This window comes from Electrona antarctica (assembly GCF_951216825.1).
Source record: "Electrona antarctica genome assembly, chromosome: 1".
NCBI classification, from domain to species: domain Eukaryota; kingdom Metazoa; phylum Chordata; class Actinopteri; order Myctophiformes; family Myctophidae; genus Electrona; species Electrona antarctica.
Window position 1 is genome coordinate 61,767,154 of NC_136806.1, and position 20,551 is coordinate 61,787,704.

The 20,551-nt window shown below is 46.4% G+C and overlaps 1 protein-coding gene across 1 annotated transcript in view; it reads left to right on the plus strand.

The window, feature by feature from the left end:
* Window positions 1-19,791, plus strand: part of LOC306920759 (NACHT, LRR and PYD domains-containing protein 3-like) — a gene marked incomplete at its 5' end in the record, with an annotated part of 58,405 nt that extends 38,614 nt beyond the window's left edge. The window contains 4 exons of the mRNA XM_079497620.1: window positions 3,203-3,331; window positions 3,904-3,953; window positions 18,303-19,526; window positions 19,614-19,791. Of these exons, the coding sequence (XP_079353746.1) occupies window positions 3,203-3,331; window positions 3,904-3,953; window positions 18,303-18,850 (727 nt within the window). The 3' untranslated portion in view covers window positions 18,851-19,526; window positions 19,614-19,791. The remainder of the gene's footprint in view (window positions 1-3,202; window positions 3,332-3,903; window positions 3,954-18,302; window positions 19,527-19,613) is intronic.
* Window positions 19,792-20,551: the final 760 nt, after the last annotated feature.

The following is a 20,551-nucleotide window of genomic DNA, read 5'->3' on the forward strand; positions in this document are numbered from 1 at the left end:
CCTGTTACAATCACCCACTCACACCACGACACACACGCACGCAAGCCTGCACACACAGGCGCACACGTGCACGCGCGCACACGCAGACTACACATACACAGGGGAAAACACTGCCCGACTTCCCTTGCATAACCTTTAATATCATCACAATTTACCACATTTATTTATCACTTCTGTTTATTATGTACTGTATTATGTGAATATAATATGAATGTTATGGCGAGAACGTATTAACATGCCTATGTGCCTGAGAGACATGAAAACTACCCCAAACATGAAAGTGTAATATCCCTTTAAGGCGAATGTATTGGCTACTATGTATTGGCAACCCGTTGTAGCTACGCCACAGTTATCAAGCTTCTTAATTATATTATAATAATACTAATACTAATATTAATACTAATATTATGGAAGAAAGAAGCAAACATCGTGAAAATAGCTGATCTGCAAGTTCACTGTGAGGCGCTGTGAGCTTGTGAGCTTGATATTTCAACTTCTGTTGAAATATCATCATTTTAGAATTTAGGGTGTCCCAGTTCAAATATTATTTTGGGGCGTCCCCAGTTCAAATATTATTTTGAGGGGTCCCCAGTTCAAATATTATTTTGGGGGATCCCCAGTTCAAATATTATTTTGGGGGGTCCCCAGTTCAAATATCATTATTTGGGGGTTCCCAGTTCAAATATGATTATGTCGGGGGCCAGGGTTTGTTTTAACACTAGCATGTCTGAACTCAACTCACCTACTACTCTGACGGCTAACAGTCAAGATGACCGTGTTTTTTGTGCAATTCCATTGGCCACTCTCTCCCTGCATCTCTTCTAATGCTCTTCACACCTCTCCCCCCGCGGCGGGGGGTTGACGACTTGCCATTGTCTTCTAAATGTCACATTCCAACTAATTCAAGGCAGCGTTTAAACTCGACAGGACAACTCGACTTATTTTTTCAGTTTACCAAACTATAATTATAGTGACGGTGTGAGCGCTATATTGAATACCCTTGCGCAGCGCGAGGTAATTAACGCCAGCTGCCTGCAAATTATTTGGTCTTTGATCGTGTGATTAACGGATTATATATATAAATCCTTTTAGACAATTTACAATTTAGGCATTTAGCAGACTCTTAATCCAGAGCGACTTACATTAAGCAATAACAAAAGCATGGCATACATCACATATAAAAAGTAGTTGAATCATGCGTAAACTAAGAACGTAACAGTGGAGTATCTATGTAAACTATACATACTATATTATGTACTATAAAGTGCTATGACTACATAAAATGCAATTCTAGTGCTGTCTACGTAACAAGCTATAAGTCTGTTCAAAATACCATCTAAGTCTATATAAAGTGCTATCTAAGGGGCTAGGCTAGGGCAAGTGCTACGGGCCATGGTGGAGTCTGAAGAGGTGGGTTTTCAGACTACGGCGGAAGATTGGGAGTGAGGCTGCAGTTCTGACTGTGATGGGAAGTGCATTCCATAGTTTTGGAGCCAGAAGGGAGAAGAGTTTGGGACGTGTGGAGCGTTAGACCAAATAACAAATACAATACTGGGCGTTGGGGGTGCGTCAGCTCGGTCAGGAGGTAACAGCTGCGTCCAACACAGTTTGGGAGCGGATAAAACACTGTCCGACTTTGTATTGAGCCAATAAAATAACACACGTTATTGTAACAGCCAGAGCCAGGCGCATTGCTCAGTCAGACGAAATACGACATTAGAGTAATATATTGTCATTTTTATATAGAGGGGGAAACATTATAGGCTACACGTGTATGGTTAAGGGGCAAGGGCGCATCAATGTAATTCTTATATATTTCATTGATTGTGCCAGCTCCAGAGGTCTGCATCTCAGCAGCAGAAGGTTTGTAGCAGCACGGTTTATATACCATAGGATAGATCAAGTCATGTGACGCATCACCGCCACAAATAGTGCTACAGGGTTATCTAAAATGCATTTCCGCATACCTCACCTTCAGTTACTTGGATTCATGAACATTTACATGCCTCCGCGAGAGAGGGAGAGAGAAAAAAAGAGAGCCGTGCGTGCAAATCAGTTCCACTGGTCGCGTGCAGAAAAGTTTACAGACAAAGAAGGACGGACAGAACTGTTATCTTTTGACTGACAAAACATTTAGATGTTCGGGACGTCTATCGGGTTGGAATGATTTCAAACACTGTCATTTTTATTTGGAATCGCATCGGCAAGCATTCTCGCTCCAAGGAAAGGAAATGTCGGTCGGGTCAAACAGACCATGCACAGCTCGTAGTCACGATGCTATAAACTTTATTATTCCAACGTTTCGGCAAACAGGTTGCCTTCTGCAGGGTATATTGAAAATGGCCTGAAATAAAAAAAAACATGATCCGGATTAGAAAGAGCTGGCGATATTTATATGCCAGAATAGGCTGTGGAACAATCCACAGCAGCAGCAGGCTATAATGCCGGTTTTAGCGTGCCCTCCGAACCAGGATAATTTATTTATTTGTATCATCACCACCTTACATAATTATGCTATAAAGATGGCGTGTATAGTCAACATTTATCTATTGAGCTATGCACTTGGTGGAAACAATACGCCAGTCAGTCAACACACCATATTTCACCATATATTTTTTTCCATTTCGGGAAAAATAAAGTCAGACATTGTTATTTCTGCAAACCGCATATAACAAATATAACCTCTAAAACAACATTTAGTCTAAATTCGTAATGTAAGTTTGCCTACATGTGGAAGTAGTTGGAATGCAAATGACCCATTAGCTTGAACAATGCCCGTCTCCAGCCGGGAGGGAGGTGTGAACTTCACTGCTTGCGGGGGAGAAAGGGTGATGGCGGTCATTTGCGCGAAAAAGAGCAGATATAGTAGGTATAAGTATGCCTAAAATCATATTTAGAAAACATTTCAGATGAAAAACAAAACAGAGATGATTTGAATCGAATATTTAGAAAAAGTCATGCAAGGGGAACTTTCTCAGAACTTCATGGGCAAAGAAAATCCACTTCAAAATCGGTCAGATGGACCGCTTAGACGTGCTAGTGTTAATGGAACTAAATCATCCAGGTGTGAAGGCACCCTAAGTGACACAAGAGTCTCCTTTAATAGATGGCTGTAAGCAGGTTCTAAATCCAGGAATAATGCATATTATAAATGTGTTCTTTATTCATTCATTTATTTATATGTTTTCATCTGATGTTTCAGACTGGCTCACTGCGGCTTGTCAGAGAGATGCTGTGAAGCTCTGGCCTCAGCTGTAAACTCTAATCCCTCCCTAAGAGAGTTGGACCTGAGCCTCAACGTGGTGAATGGTTCAGTCCTGGAGAACTGCAAGTGAGTAGACTTGGGGCTGTGTCCATGTTGGACAGTGCAGTGTTTCCCTTAACAGTGTATTCACTATGACACAACGTCACAAAGCATACAGAGAGAACAATGCAGTGCCTCAAAGAAACTCTAAAAGTGTACTCTAAACAACAAAAATAATCTAAATTAAGAACAAGACATATCCCAGATATATGTGCATAGTAAAGTTGCACGAAGAAGGTATAAAAGGAGAGTGGAGTGCTATAGGGGTTAAGGTGGAGTCTGAGGAGGTGATGAGATCCAAACTGGGCAGCAGTGAGTATGTCTGGATGAGCTGCAGGGCCAAGATAATGATAGGAGAAACACTGTAGTGTCAGCTAGTGGAGACGTTGTGTTAGACAGTTAGACATTGATGCATTGTTGTTCTACTTCCTACAGAGTGAAACACTGTAGTGTCAGCTAGTGGAGACGTTGTGTTAGACAGTTAGACATTGACGCATTGTTGTTCTACTTCCTACAGAGTGAAACACTGTAGTGTCAGCTAGTGGAGACGTTGTGTTAGACAGTTAGACATTGATGCATTGTTGTTCTACTTCCTACAGAGTGAAACATGGAGGAGAAGATGGGTTTAATTCTACACTCATTTCAAAACGTGAGTATCTGTCTGTCTGTGTCAACATCACACATTAACATTTTATACACTGTTGTATACTTGGTTGATGTCCTGAAAACTCTTGTGCTCTCTACTCTGTGCTCTTGGCCTGGTCCTTAACACCATCAAGATAAGGTCATGTGGTTTGACAGAAACAATGGGCCTCATTCACTAACCTGGTCGTAAATAACATGTATTTCGTCTATATTTGGCATAAGTTCAATTCTGACGTGCGATGCATGAAAGGTGGTGCAGAGCCGTGATGTGTGCAGATCACAGGTGTGTCTCGTTTTTGTTAGAAACTCACAAGTGATCTCCGTGTTGATCATTTGCATTGTTCCACGCTCCATTTAACAACATACGAGACAACTGGAAATAAAAATCACACTTGTGTGAACTGGGCGGTGCAACTATACATTTATTGGTATAGTTACTGCTCTGTACTGTATTGTAGTGTACTGTGCTCTATGCTGTACTTTGATTATGTTTGGAGAAATGACAGAGTTACCGTGTGGGGGTCACCGGAACATCCAGACCCCCAGGAACGCGCCCAGGGGGCCGGGGCGGTTCTGGCAAGCCTTCCCGCGTCCGACATGGTTGAGAAATGACAGAGTTACCGTGTTGCAGCTTTCCGTGCTCGGACAGAGAGACAGAGAGACGTACACATAGAGACAGACACGTACACAGAGAGACAGACACATACACATAGAGACAGACACGTACACAGAGAGACAGACACGTACACAGAGAGACAGACACGTACACATAGAGACAGACACGTACACAGAGAGACAGACACGTACACATAGAGACAGACACGTACACAGAGAGACAGACACGTACACAGAGAGACAAACACATACACAGAGAGACAGACACGTACACATAGAGACAGACACGTACACAGAGAGACAGACACGTACACAGAGAGACAGACACGTACACATAGAGACAGACACGTACACAGAGACAGACATGTACACATAGAGACAGACACGTACACATAGAGACAGACACGTACACATAGAGACAGACACGTACACAGAGAGACAGACACGTACACATAGAGACAGACACGTACACAGAGAGACAGACGCGTACACATAGAGACAGAAACGTACACAGAGAGACAGACACGTACACATACAGCTGCGTAATGGAGAGGAGGCACTGCTCATAAAAACTACAGATCTGAGATTACAACGCGTCGAGTCGCACCACGTTGACAACTTGTACTGCAATATAGAAATACTCTGTTACAAGTACAAGTCTGGAATACAAAATGTACTTGAGTAAAAGTACAAAAGTATTGGTATCAATATGTACTTAAAGTACCAAAAGTAGAAAGTACTCTTTATGCAGAATGTCCCATTTCAAGTTTTCAAATGTATAAAAATCTTTTGACAGAAACAATGGGCCTCATTCACTAATATGCACCGTGATGCGACGCATTGTGAGCTTGTAGATCTGCTTTTTTCAAATGGCCAAAATGTCAAAATGTATATGGGCTTAAGTGGGAAATGTATGTTTTGTAATAATAATCCAAATCTACAAAGTAACTAGTAACTAAATGTAATGGAGTAAAAGTACAATATTTGTAATCTGAGATGTAAGTAGTAGTAGTAAGTAGCCTTGCCGAGCCATGAGGCCCATAGGGCAGGAGCCTATCTCCTGTTTCTGTAGCGTGAGGCAGCTTGATGTACAAGTACACCCCCTGGACATGACGCTAGTATGTCGCAGGGACTTACCCCCAATCCAACCCTTGATGCTGAGTGTCAAGCAGGGAGGCACTGGGTCCCATTTTTAGAGTCTTTGGTATGACCCAGCCGGGGATTGAACCCCGACCTCCCAGTCTCAGGGCGGACACTAACCACAAGGCCACTGAGATGTAGTGGAGTAGAAATAAAAGTGTTGGATATTGGAAATACTCAAGTAAAGTACTGTAGCGTTTACGTTCCCTCAAGCTGACTCACTAACTTAGAAAATAAAGGGAGGAAACAGGATTGCCCTTTTAATACAGGCTAAAACTGGGTTGGGAGGTTTTAATACAGGCTAAAACTGGGTTGGGAGGTTTTAATACAGGCTAAAACTGGGTTGGGAGGTTTTAATACAGGCTAAAACTGGGTTGGGAGGTTTTAATACAGGCTAAAACTGGGTTGGGAGGTTTTAATACAGGCAAAAACTGTGTTGGGATGTTTTAATACAGGCTAAAACTGGGTTGGGAGGTTTTAATACAGGCTAAAACTGGGTTGGGAGGTTTTAATACAGGCTAAAACTGGGTTGGGAGGTTTTAATAAGGCTAAAACTGGGTTGGGAGGTTTTAATACAGGCTAAAACTGGGTTGGGAGGTTTTAATACAGGCTAAAACTGGGTTGGGAGGTTTTAATACAGGCTAAAACTGGGTTGGGAGGTTTTAATACAGGCTAAAACTGGGTTGGGAGGGTGCCGAAAATAACAAAGAGTCTCTCTGGCCCAATCCCAATCCGCTCCCTTGCTGACTCAATGAGCCCTCACTGTCTTAGCTGCGCGTCCATGTGAAGTCCACGAGGGCTTGAGGGATGTCCCATTTGAAATCGGTAAGTCAGTGAGGCTGCAAGGGCTCCAAATTGTTGTGAAAGGAATGGGACAGCACTTTGAAGATGAGTCCACCATTCATGACACTTTGCATCACTTTATAAAAACTGTCCTTATTCACAGCCAGTGCCTACATGCTTGGCCTATTTATATCATGTCTATTTTAGTATTTAAGCTGATCGTTTTATTATTAGTTTCATAAATACACTTTCCTGTGTGATAGGGGTTGTAATATTCATAATATTCATTATAAATTGCATTTCCATATTCTTTTACTTTGCTCATTAGTCATTTCTCATCATGTTTCCCTTATTATTATTGTTATTAAATATATATATATCCTATTCTTCCATTCCGTTTCCCTTTGAGAACAGTGAGAAAGCACTATTGTTTGTTGACATTCTAACCGCGATACATAACTAATTTGCATATACTTAAATGATTGACGTTCGGACGATCCCCCTCATTCCCCTGGTAACGCTATGAACTGTGGGTAATTTCTTTGTCAAAGTCAGCCAAAGTCAGCATCGATGCTGACTTTGGCAAAGGGTGCATAAAGGGGCGGGGCTGAGCCCTCACTGACTTAACGATTTCAAATGGGACATCCCTCAAGCCCTCACAGACTTCACATGAACGCACACCTAAATCAGTGAGGGCTCATTGAGTCAGCAAGGGAGCAGATTGGGATTGGGCCATAGGCTGACTTTGATAAAGAAATGACCCACAGTTCATAGCGTTACCAGGGGAATGAGGGGGATCCTCTGAACGTCAATCATTTAAGAATGCAAATAAGTTATGTATCGCGGTTAGAATGTCAACAAACAATAGTGCTTTCTCACTGTTCTCAAAAGGAGACGGAATGGAAGGATAGGATATATATATATTTAATAACAATAATAATAAGGGAAACATGATGAGAAATGACTATTGAGCAAAGTAAAATAATGTGGAAATGCAATTTATAATGCATATTATGAATATTATTATCTATGGATATTACAACCCCTATCACACAGGAAAGTGTTTTTATAAAACTAATATATCAGCCTAAATACTAAAATAGACATGATAGACATGACAATCAATTGGCTGAGGCAGAGGCTGGAAATTGCACAGGTGAGGGTACTTGGCCTCGTTAGGCCCACTGGCAGAGCCTGACCAGAGCTTTTTGTGGTGGTTTTGGAGAACCGTGGGTCCGACCGTCTCGATACCGGGCACTGCACTCCCTGCGGGGGCGTGGGACGTGTGTGTCGAATTTGAAGTCGGTGGGGCAAACGGTTATCGAGTTACGTGCATTACAACCTCGCACGCACACACGCACGTACACAGATGTGGCACATTTATAGTAGGATTAGACCTGAGGATGATTCTACAAATGCCTTCTAAATTTATACAGTTTTCTGAAAACCCCATATTTTAATGTCAGTTGTTCTCAAACATTTTTACATCAAGGACACCCAAAAATGTATGTAATTGGCCGTCGACCCCAATCTGAAAATATGTTGTCCCAGTCAGACCGACCAACGTGCGACAATAACATAGCCTACAGCCTATGTAAGAGGAATATAAACACAAGACCATGGCGCAAAACTTCATATTTACCCTGCTCTAATGCAACAAAAGTGTGTTCTTACATCCTCCATTTCACGATTTCAGCACTCGTGAGTAAATTAATGTAATTGCTAATTTGCTATTATGAAAGTTTTCAGTGACGTTGCACCCACAACTTGGTTGCATTGTCGTCAATAATTAATCTCTTTAAAACGTTCTAATATTAATATAGCATATTGGCATTGTCTGTTGGTGCACACATGTTATATGGACCATGTAACAACATGGTCAATAGCACTGTTTGCAAATGTAGCTGCATTTGTTGGCCAATTTAGACAAAACATGCTGCTGCATGTTTCTTGTTAATGACTGTATTAATAACCATAAAGTAATCTCCTAGTCCTTACATAATAGTTTAGCAGCTCACTGAAGTTGGAAAGGCTGTGCCCAGTGCGGCTGTGTCTTGTGTGTCAGCGGGCAGCAGGCAGTAGTGGATATGCGCTAAACGGCGAAACGCATGCATGCATGTTAATTAATTAATTAATTGGCTGAATCTGTAGGGCCTTTTGATTTGGTGAAGCGCCAGGGCCTTGAGAGGGGTTGATCCGTCACTGGTCCCAGGGACCCCTCAGAAGCAAAGATATGAGTTAAAAACATTCGCTCTGAAAGAATATATATATATTCAAAGATTTGCGCCACATTATCGTTATTATTGTTTTTTCTAAAATAGCAGATCTACAAGCTCGTAGCGCGGCACTGAGTGCCGAGCTTGTAGATCTGCTATTTTTCAATAGCTAAAGTATAACATAATGCTTAAAACACCAAAAGGGATTCCCGCCCTGAGTGGGTTAAAGCACTTGCTGTGAATAAGGACAGTTTTTTTTATAAAGTGATGCAAATTGTCATGAATGGCACATCTTCAAAGTGCTGTCCCATTTCCTTCACAACAATTTGGAGCCCTTGCAGCCTCTCACCCTCAAGCACTTACAGCTGACGTCACTAAAGTCAATGAGGGTTCAGGGCTCAGGGCTTGAGGGAGGCGATTGGGATTGGGCCTCTGTCTGTCTCTGTCTAGGCTAGTCTCTCTCTGCCCACTGTGTCTGTCAGTGTGTTTCGATGCAAGGACAGAGTGGTGGAGTGGATTTGCCTCTAGAATCGGAATGTACTACGCTGTCATTTCAAAGCGACGGTACATTCCGCGATCACTTATGACGTGTATCAATTCAATTCAATTCAAATGGCTTTATTGGCATGGGGAAACATACGTTTACATTGCCAAAGCAAAAGTGGTGGAACAATACAGTGTCACACAGCTGGATCACTGGAACTCCGAACCCAGAGCCGTACAGTCTACAGAATAGACAATTCATCATTTTGTGCATGTAACCGAGCCCGAGGCCAATGTGTATGGTAACATGTGCAAGGCTATTTATTCCTGAAATAGTGAATAAGCGCCAGGATGCGCAGTGCGCACACTTTTATATTATATGATTGTGAAGGGAATTCCTGACCTGCCCACAGCCCACGTTCCTTTTTGCTTATAAATCACCCCCCCCCCCCCCTCCTCCGACAGTCCCTCCTCCGACGCTCTTTGCAAATAACGGACACTATAACAGGAATTAGGTAGTCTTTCTGACTTACATATTCAGTTCAGTCCACATAAATAGGCTAAATACATTTTTGTCACCGTCATTCATAGCAGTCTGCGCATTCAGGCATGCACAGAGAGAAATTAACTATAGCTTTTGAGTCGCGCACAATATAGGCTATATTTATATACCTACTTTCATTATGCTTATATCACACAACGCAATAAAGCCAGTGGCTTGTTGTGGTCCTTTCACTTTCACATATGTAGGCTACTAGAATTTCGCGGGCCTTCGGCCCGCTCATCCCAGAGTTGCGTTGCCCCGCCGTTGCGATACAGAAGTCCCCAGATACAGAAGTCCACAGTGACACGCGTTGTATGTAGCTGTTTTGTGCTGCTGCGCTTGCGCGCGCGCGCGTGTAGTGTTGTTGTTCTTATCCATATATGCGCCTCGGTTCGTCCTGATTGTACGACGTCAGGTGTCGACACGGTCGTGTTTGCATTATTGTAACTGTGTATGTAATCGCGGTGCTCTCCGTCCAAGTTAGAATCAGTGTAGAACCTGTGTTGTTGTTGTTCTTCTTCTACGTTTGGTTTCCGGCAGGCTGTACACTGTGTGTGTGTGCACGCGTGTGTGTGTGTGTGTACTGTGTAACTTCCGGTAGTGTTTCCGGAAGTGTGAAAGGTATCACGAAAAACACGTGGGTCACGTCAGTGGCGGCTGGTGACTTTTGTCCTAGAGAGGGCGCTATGAAAATATCAAGAAAACATGCACTATAGGTATCATCACATTCAATGGAAGGCTTTTAAAAATACAAAATAAACATGGCATTGCCAAACATGGCTAATTTCACTGCATTTTCCATGTAGATTGAGGCTACATTTTTTTTTGTCATTGTCTTGTTGTTCCATTATGAAAATTAATTATTATCTTTACCTGGCTCCATGTGGCTCATCATTCATGTTTTTCTAGCGTCTGTGTTGACTGTGTGTTAAACTATATGTCAAACTGTGTTGTGATGTTTATGCTGCCCCCAAGTGGTTTGTGGTGTGAATAACATTGATCGCACACATTTTTCGACCCAGTGGCTTTCTATCGTTTGTATTGAAGTCTGAATCATAGCCACGTTGACAACGTTTGTAATAAACCAACCCGTTTGTAAATCCGTCAAGATTTGAGCGAGTTATGACTGTTTCTGTTTGAGCTGCCATTGAACATACTGTACTGTAGGCCCGAAGTAAGATGGCTGCCGGGTGAACGACGTCAGAAACTCCGCCTTGAGCCATCTAGTGTTTGTATATATCTATGCTCCAGATGAACGCGCAGCAACATGTGACACTCAGTAACCAATCAGAAACGTCACACAACGTAAACAACATGTGACATTTCATGGCAGCAGAATACAACGTGGCAGCATAATACAACTTGTAATCACTGCCTTTGGTTAGTGGTTCCTTATATTATATAATATTGACGTTTCTGGATTGCTAATTTTAAATAAATTACAGGCTGCAGATGTCATTTCTCCGTCATTCTTATTCACGTTTTATTCAGGGGTTGTGCATGGTGGTGCGGCGCACCAGCGCCCCCTATGGACCGGCCGCCACTGGGTCACGTGGTGGGGTTGTGAGCCATTGGGAAGGGGTGATGTAGTGTTGCCAGGTCCACGTATTGTAAGCGAGTGGTAGTGTGTGTAAGTATAGGCTGTAGGCTGTAGGAAGTCAGGGTTTGCGGTGTTGTTTACATAGTGGCATCAATGTTGGCGGTGCAGCCAATGAAAAGAGGGGAATCACGGGATGCAGTGTTGCCAGGTCCGCGAATTGTAAGCGAGTTGTAAGTAGCGTGTTGAATGGCATTTTTTCTGGGCTTGTTTTAATAGACCTGGCAACATGTGAGTGTGTGCGTGCGGGGGTGTGGGTGCTTGGGGAGATATTGTTTGTTGTGAAGAGATACAATGCCGGCGTGGGTGTGGAAGGGAGGCAACGTTGGTGTCAGTGCAATGAGTGATGTTCCGCGGTTGGTGTTGAGGGGCGGCGTTCGGCGCGATATGAGGAGATAGCGGCCGAACGACGCGGAGGGTAAGTGTGTGACGTGACTGCCGTGTGAGTGTAGTGTGTTGCAGTGTGTCAGTGACGTGTCAGTGATGTATGCAGTGTGTGACTTTGGGTCCCTTTTCCTGGGTTGGGTACAACTTCTCACTTGTATATATAGATAGATAGGCTACTTTATCATCATTCAGAAGCTCTATTAATTCAGCGCTGGTTGATGGGGGTGGGGGGTGTGGGGGGGGGGGGTGCATAGTATCGGGTTTCAAGCAGTGTGCCACATGTGGAGGAGGCGGACTTATGTCACTGGAGAAAGAAAAAAACATGTACACGTGATGCGGAAATCCGGCGCGAGGAGACAACATACCCCACCGAGCCTGCACCTGATGTACACTCGCTCTATGCGCTCTCGGAGAGCCCACTCGGCTCCTCCACTCGACTCCACTCGCCTCCTCGATGGAGCACATTAACAATTGGAACGTTAACCATTTCCGGGTCAAGCTGGAATGACCCCGAGTGACCGAGTGGGAGTGAGCGAGTGGCCGAGATTTTGGGTATTGGAATTTGGCTAAAGAGTCTCTCTGTCTGTCTCTGTCTAGGCTAGTCTCTCTCTGCCCACTGTCAGTGTGTAACTTCCTTTATAATTATAAAATAACAAAGAGTCTCTCTGTCTGTCTCTGTCTAGGCTAGTCTCTCTCTGCCCACTGTCAGTGTGTCACTTCCTTTTTCTTCGGGCTCTCCTCTTCACCAACCACCTTCGCCCATTGCTTTAACCCCCTCTAGCCTGACCTATCACTGCATATACATGAACTAGGCACCTCCTCCCCCCATGAACCCCCTGGGGGTCCCCAGATGGTTGTAGGGGTCCCCAGATGATTGTGGGGGTCCCCAGATGGTTGTGGGGGGTCCCCAGATGGTTGTGGGGGGTCCCCAGATGATTGTGGGGGGTCCCCAGATGATTGTGGGGGGTCCCCAGATGGTTGTGGGGGGTCCCCAGATGATTGTGGAGGTCCCCAGATGATTGTGGGGGGTCCCAAGATTATTGTGGGGGTCCCCAGATGGTTGTGGGGGGTCCCCAGATGATTGTGGGGGGTCCCCAGATTATTGTGGAGGTCCCCAGATGGTTGTGGGGGTCCCCAGATGATTGTGGGGGTCCCCAGATGGTTGTGGGGGGTCCCCAGATGTTTGTGGAGGTCCCCAGATGGTTGTGGGGATCCCCAGATGGTTTTGGGGATCCCCAGATGGTTGTGGCCAAATTGGCCAAAAATGTCAAATAAGGTGTATAAGAAAGTGGAAAATATTGTGAAAATAGCAGATCTACAAGCTCACAATGCCTCAAACTAAATGTAACGCCTACAATTCCATGTGCTTGTCAGTGTGGGGGGTCCCCACTTCATTTATTATAATTTTGGGGGGTCCCCACTTCATTTATTATAATTTTGGGGGGTCCCCACTTCATTTATTATAATTTTGGGGGGTCCCCACTTCGTTTATTATAATTTTGGGGGGTCCCCACTTCATTTATTATAATTTGGGGGGGTCCCCAGTTAAAATATGATTATTTTGGGGGGTCCCCAGCAGTGTTGTTTTTGGCAGCAAATTTTGATTTTAGTTTTAGTCATAGTCTCTTGAATAGTTGCATTTAAGTTTTAGTCACATTTTAGTCACCTGGAATGTCTTAGTGTTAGTATAGTTTTAGTCGACTAATATCATAGGATATTAAATCTACAGTTGATTTAGTCGACTAAAATGTATTTTGGCGGGCCTTGATGCCGTCGTAATGACTGTTTTTACACTTGCTAAAACTAGCAGATCTACAAGCTCACAAGCTTGTGAGCTTGTAGATCTGCTATTTTCAGCATGCAACCAAGTGTAAAATTACTTCTACTGGATCTCTTGTCCACTAGTCCCTTCCTAACATTTTAGTCTAGTTTTTATTTGTTGATCAAATTGTCAGTATATTTAGTCTTAGTTTTAGTCATCATAGCTTAGTTTTCATTTTGTTTCCATTTAGTTTTCATCAGTGGAAAAAGGCAGTCGACAAACATTTTTCGTCATAGTTTTAGTCGACGAAAACAACACTGGTCCCCATGCAGTTCAAATGATTATTTTGGGGGGTCTCCAGTTCAAATAAAATCACACTGTGTGGAGACTTTTAGACATTCTGCTCCCTGGTGGTTGGACTCTAACCCTTCACCCAACTGTGTGTGTGTGTGTGTGTGTGTGTGTGTGTGTGTGTGTGTGTGTGTGTGTGTGTGTGTGTGTGTGTGTGTGTGTGTGTGTGTGTGTGTGTGTGTGTGTGTGTGTGTGTGTGTGTGTGTGTGTGTGTGTGTGTGTGTGTGTGTGTGTGTGTGTGTGTGTGTCCGCGCTTGTGTGTGTGTCCACGCGCGCGCGTGTGTGTGTCCGCGCATGTCTGTGTGTGTGTGTGTCCGCATGTGTGTGTGTGTGTGTGTGTGTGACTGCGCGCATGTGTATGACTGTGCGCGTGTGTGTGTGTGTGACTGCGCGCATGTGTATGACTGTGCGCGTGTGTGTGTGTGTGACTGCGCGCATGTGTATGACTGTGCGTGTGTGTGTGTGTGTGACCGCGCGTGTGTGTGACCGCCCGAGTGTGTGTGTGACCGCGCATGTGTGTGTGCCGTCGTAATGACTGTTTTTGCACTTGCTAAAACTAGCAGATCTACAAGCTCACAAGCTTGTGAGCTTGTAGATCTGCTATTTTCAGCATGCAACCAAGTGTAAAATTACTTCTACTGGATCTCTTGTCCACTAGTCCCTTCCTAACATTTTAGTCTAGTTTTTATTTGTTGATCAAATTGTCAGTATATTTAGTCTTAGTTTTAGTCATCATAGCTTAGTTTTCATTTTGTTTCCATTTAGTTTTCATCAGTGGAAAAAGGCAGTCGACAAACATTTTTCGTCGACGAAAACAACACTGGTCCCCATGCAGTTCAAATGATTATTTTGGGGGGTCTCCAGTTCAAATAAAATCACACTGTGTGGAGACTTTTAGACATTCTGCCCCCTGGTGGTTGGACTCTAACCCTTCACCCAACTGTGTGTGTGTGTGTGTGTGTGTGTGTGTGTGTGTGTGTGTGTGTGTGTGTGTGTGTGTGTGTGTGTGTGTGTGTGTGTGTGTGTGTGTGTGTGTGTGTGTGTGTGTGTGTCCGCGCTTGTGTGTGTGTCCGCGCATGTCTGTGTGTGTGTGTGTGTTCGCGCATGTGTGTGTGTGTGTCCGCGCATGTCTGTGTGTGTGTGTGTGTTCGCGCATGTGTGTGTGTGTGTCCGCATGTGTGTGTTAGTCCGCGCATGTGTGTGTGTGACCGCGCATGTGTGTGTGTGACTGCGCGTGTGTGTGACAGCGCGTGTGTGTGACAGCGCGTGTGTGTGTGTGACCGCGCGCGTGTGTGTGTGACCGCGCGCGTGTGTGTGACCACGCGAGCGTGTGTGTGACCGCGTGTGTGTGTGACTGCGCACTTGTGTGTGACTGCGCGCATGTGTGTGACTGTGCGCGTGTGTGTGTGACCGCGCGTGTGTGACCGCGCGAGTGTGTGTGTGACCGCGCATGTGTGTGACCGCGCATGTGTGTGACCGCGCCCGCGTGTGTGTGTTTGTGTGTGTGACTGCGCGCGTGTGTGTGACCGCGCGTGTGTGTGTGTGGCCGCGCGTGTGTGTGTCTGACCGCGCGCGTGTGTGTGACTGCGCGTGTGTATGTGTGTGTGTGACTGCGCACTTGTGTGTGTGTGTGACTGCGCACATGTGTGTGTGTAACTGCGCGCGGGTGTGTGTGACCGCGTGTGAGTGTGACTGCGTGCGTGTGTGTGTGTGTGACCACGCGCGCGTGTGTGTCCGCGCATGTATGTGTGTGTGTGTGTGTGTGTGTGTGTGTCCGCGCATGTGTGTGTGTGTCCGCGCTCGTGTGTGTGACCGTGCATGTATGTGTGTGTGTGTGTGTGTCCGCGCATGTGTGTGTGTGTGTGTCCGCAATTGTGTGTGTGTGTGTGTGTGTGTGTGTGTGTGTGTGTGTGTGTGTGTGTGACCGCGCGTGTGTGTGACCGCACGAGTGTGTGTGTGACCGCGCATGTGTGTGTGCCGTCGTAATGACTGTTTTTGCACTTGCTAAAACTAGCAGATCTACAAGCTCACAAGCTTGTGAGCTTGTAGATCTGCTATTTTCAGCATGCAACCAAGTGTAAAATTACTTCTACTGGATCTCTTGTCCACTAGTCCCTTCCTAACATTTTAGTCTAGTTTTTATTTGTTGATAAAACTGTCAGTATATTTAGTCTTAGTTTTAGTCATCATAGCTTAGTTTTCATTTTGTTTCCATTTAGTTTTCATCAGTGGAAAAAGGCAGTCGACAAACATTTTTCGTCATAGTTTTAGTCGACGAAAACAACACTGGTCCCCATGCAGTTCAAATGATTATTTTGGGGGGTCTCCAGTTCAAATAAAATCACACTGTGTGGAGACTTTTAGACATTCTGCCCCCTGGTGGTTGGACTCTAACCCTTCACCCAACTGTGTGTGTGTGTGTGTGTGTGTGTGTGTGTGTGTGTGTGTGTGTGTGTGTGTGTTTGTGTGTGTGTGTCCGCGCTTGTGTGTGTGTGTGTGTGTGTGTCCACGCGCGCGCGTGTGTGTGTCCGCGCATGTCTGTGTGTGTGTGTGTGTCCGCGCATGTGTGTGTGTGTGTCCGCGCATGTGTGTGTTTGTCCGCGCATGTGTGTGTGTGACCGCGCATGTGTGTGTGTGACTGCGCGTGTGTGTGACAGCGCGTGTGTGTGACAGCGCGTGTGTGTGACCGCGTGTGTGTGTGTGTGTGACCGCGCGCGTGTGTGTGTGACCGCGCGCGCGTGTGTGTGTGACCACGCGAGCGTGTGTGTGACCGCGCGTGTGTGTGTGACTGCGCACTTGTGTGTGTGTGTGACTGCGTGCATGTGTGTGACTGTGCGCGTGTGTGTGTGACCGCGCGTGTGTGTGTGTGACTGCGCGAGTGTGTGTGTGACCGCGCATGTGTGTGACCGCGCATGTGTGTGTGACCGCGCCCGCGTGTGTGTGTGTGTGTGTGTGTGACTGCGCGCGTGTGTGTGACCGCGCGTGTGTGTGTGGCCGCGCGTGTGTGTGTGTGACCGCGCGCGTGTGTGTGACTGCGCGTGTGTATGTGTGTGTGTGACTGCGCACTTGTGTGTGTGTGTGACTGCGCACATGTGTGTGTGTAACTGCGCGCGGGTGTGTGTGACCGCGTGTGAGTGTGACTGCGTGCGTGTGTGTGTGAATGCGCGTGTGACCACGCGCGCGTGTGTGTGTCCGCGCATGTATGTGTGTGTGTGTGTCCGCGCATGTGTGTGTGTGTCCGCGCTTGTGTGTGTGACCGCGCATGTGTGTGTGACCGTGCATGTATGTGTGTGTGTGTGTGTGTCCGCGCATGTGTGTGTGTGTGTGTGTCCGCAATTGTGTGTGTGTGTCCACGCGCGCACGCGTGTGTGTGTGTCCGCGCTTGTGTGTGTGTGTGTCCACGCGCGTGTGTGTGTGTCCGCGTGTGTGTGTGTGACTGCGCGTGTGTGTGACCGTGCGTGTATGTGTGTGTGTGACCGCGACTGTGTGTGTGACCGCGTGTGAGTGTGACCTTGACCGTGCGTGTATGTGTGACTGTGAGTGTGTGTGTGACCGCGCATGTGTGTGTGACCGCGACTGTGCGCGCGTGTGTGTGTGACCGCGCATGTGTGTGTGTGTGTGTGTGTGACCGTGCATGTGTGTGTGACCGTGCGTGCATGTGTGTGTGTGACTGTGTGCGTGTGTGTGTGTGTGACTGTGCGCGTGTGTGTGTGTGTGACTGCGCGCGTGTGTGTGTGTGTGTGACCGTGCATGTGTGTGTGACCGTGCATGTGTGTGTGTGTGTGTGTGACTGTGCGCGTGTGTGTGTGTGACTGCGCGCGTGTGTGTGTGTAACTGCACGTGTGTGTGTGTGACTGCGCGCGTGTGTGTGTGTGTGACTGCGCGCGTGTGTGGGTCTGCGCGTGTGTGTGTGTGTGCAACTGCGCGTGTGTGTGTGACTGCGCGCGCGCGTGTGTGTGTGACCGTGCATGTGTGTGTGACCGTGCATGTGTACATGTGTGTGTGACTGTGCGCGTGTGTGTGTGTGTGACTGCGCGCGTGTGTGTGTGTAACTGCACGCGTGTGTGTGTGACTGCGCGCATGTGTGTGTGTCTGCGCGTGTGTGTGTGTGAGACCGCGCGTGTGTGTGTGACTGCGCATGTGTGACCGCGCGTGTGTGTGTGTGTGACCGCGTGCGTGTGTGACCGCGCGTGTGTGTGACCGCGCGCGTGTGTGTGTGTGACCGCGCGTGTGTGTGTGACCGCGCATGTGTGTATGTGTGTGACTGTGCGTGTGTGTGTGTGTGTGACTGCGCATGGGTGTGTGTGTGTGTGTGTGACCGTGCGCATGTATGTGTGCGACCGTGCGTGTGTGTGTGTGTGCGACCGTGCATGTGTGTGTGTGTGCGCATGGGTGCGACCGTGCATGTGCATTTGTGCGTGTGTGTCAGTCAGTGAATGATGTATTTAATGTTCCTTGTGTTGTTTTCTCATCAGATTTCCAGCGTCTCACACTGGACACAAACACAGCACACAGAAACCTCTCTCTGTCTGAGGACAACAGGAAGGTCACACGGAGGTCAGGGGGTCAGGATCCTCCTAATCACCCTGACAGGTTTGATTTCTGGGATCAGGTTCTGAGTACACAGAGTGTGACTGGACGCTGTTCCTGGGAGGTAGAGTGCAGTGGAAGGGTTGATATAGGAGTGGCTGACGGAACAATCAGCAGGAAAGGAGGTGGTGGTGACTGTTGGCTTGGATACAATGACAAGTCCTGGAGTCTGTTCTGTGGTGGTGATGATGGTACCAGTTACTCTGTCAGACACAACGGACAGCAGACTTTCCTCCCTGTCAGAGCCTCTAAAGGCTCCAACAGAGTATCAGTGTATGTGGACCGTCCCGCTGGGACTCTGTCCTTCTACACAGTGTGCTCTGACTCACTGAGACACCTGTACACCTTCCAGACCACGCCCACTCAATCTCTCTATGCCGGGTTCTGGTTACCCTTCTCCTCCTCCTCAGTGTGTCTGTGTGAGCAGAGATAGAGGCTCTATGTGAGGGTGACATCATCAGGTCGCCATGGTTACTCAACATGTTTGAGTGATTGCAGGTTGTCATGGTTACCACCGTCGCCACGGGGTACTTTGACACTATAGCCGAGTCTGACATCATGGACTCCATATTTGGGCATGAGTGACTCATGACATCACGGTGACATCATCGTGATGATGTAATAAGCATCACTAGTGACATCACACATTACAGCTCCTGGACGTTGTCATGTCAACTCCCCCCATGTATTTGACCTTTGACCCAATGCATTGTGAGCTTATAGATCTGCTATTTTCAAATAGCAAAGTAATATATGGTTAATATTTGATCATTTAGCTTCTAGGACCCCCTGGAACCCCCTCAAGGACCCCCGGAGGACCCTGGACCACACTTTGAGAACCATTTAGTGTTGATTTCGTCGACTAAAACTGACGGAAAATGTTCGCCGACTACCTTTTTTCACTGAGGAAGACTAAATAACAAAATAAAAACTAAGCTGTGATGACTAAAACTAAGACTAAATATACTGACAATTTCATCAACAAATACAAACTAGACTAAAATGTTAAGGTGGAGAAGAGATCCAGTAGAACTAAAAGACAAGTCATGTTATGCTTGGTTGCTGAAAATAGCAGATCTACAAGCCCACAACGCGTCGCATTGCGACACGTTGTGAGCTTGTAGATCTGCTATTTTCAGAGCCCACAACGCGTCGCATTGCGACACGTTGTGAGCTTGTAGATCTGCTATTTTCAGCATGTAAACTCAGCCATTACGACGCCACCAAGGCCCACCAAAATACATTTTAGTCAACTAAAATAACTGTAGATTTTGTCAACTAACATCTTATATTTAGTCGACTAAAACTAGACTAACACTAAAACTTTTCAGATGACTAAAATATGACTAAAACTAAATGAAGCTTCATTCCAAAGACTATGGGAGAGTCTTTGACCTTTGACCTGTTAGACTGGGAGAGTCTCTGACCTTTGACCTGGTATATGTGAGAGTCTTTGACCTGGTAGACGGGGAGAGTCTTTGACTTTCTGAAGCATCCTCTGAGTAACTGCTGGTGCTCAGTGTGGAGGCTGCAGCAGAGCTCAGTGTGGAGGCTGCAGCAGAGCTCAGTGTGGAGGCTGCAGCAGAGCTCAGTGTGGAGGCTGCAGCAGATCTCAGTGTGGAGGCTGCAGCAGAGCTCAGTGTGGAGGCTGCAGCAGAGCTCAGTGTGGAGGCTGCAGCAGAGCTCAGATTGGAGGCTGCAGCAGAGCGGAGGCTGCAGCAGAGCTCAGTGTGGAGGCTGCAGCAGAGCTCAGTGTGGAGGCTGCAGCAGAGCTCAGTGTGGAGGCTGCAGCAGAGCTCAGTATGGAGGCTGCAGCAGAGCTCAGTATGGAGGCTGCAGCAGAGCTCAGTGTGGAGGCTGCAGCAGAGCTCAGTGTGGATGCTGCAGCAAAGCTCATCTGCAGCAGAGTGGGTTGTTTCTGGACTTCACCTTCGCTGTCGTTCCCTTTTAGTTGTTCTTTGAAGGACAGGGTTCTGTCGAGGGTCACAACGAGGTGGGTTGGATTAGAGGCAGCTTTAGCTTGAGTCCACTCAGATGGATGTTCAGTTCTCTGGCAGCTTTAGCATTGTGGAGATGGAATACGCTGGAAACTTTTTTTGTTGGGCTTGGTTTTAGGCACCAGGTTTTGCAGAAC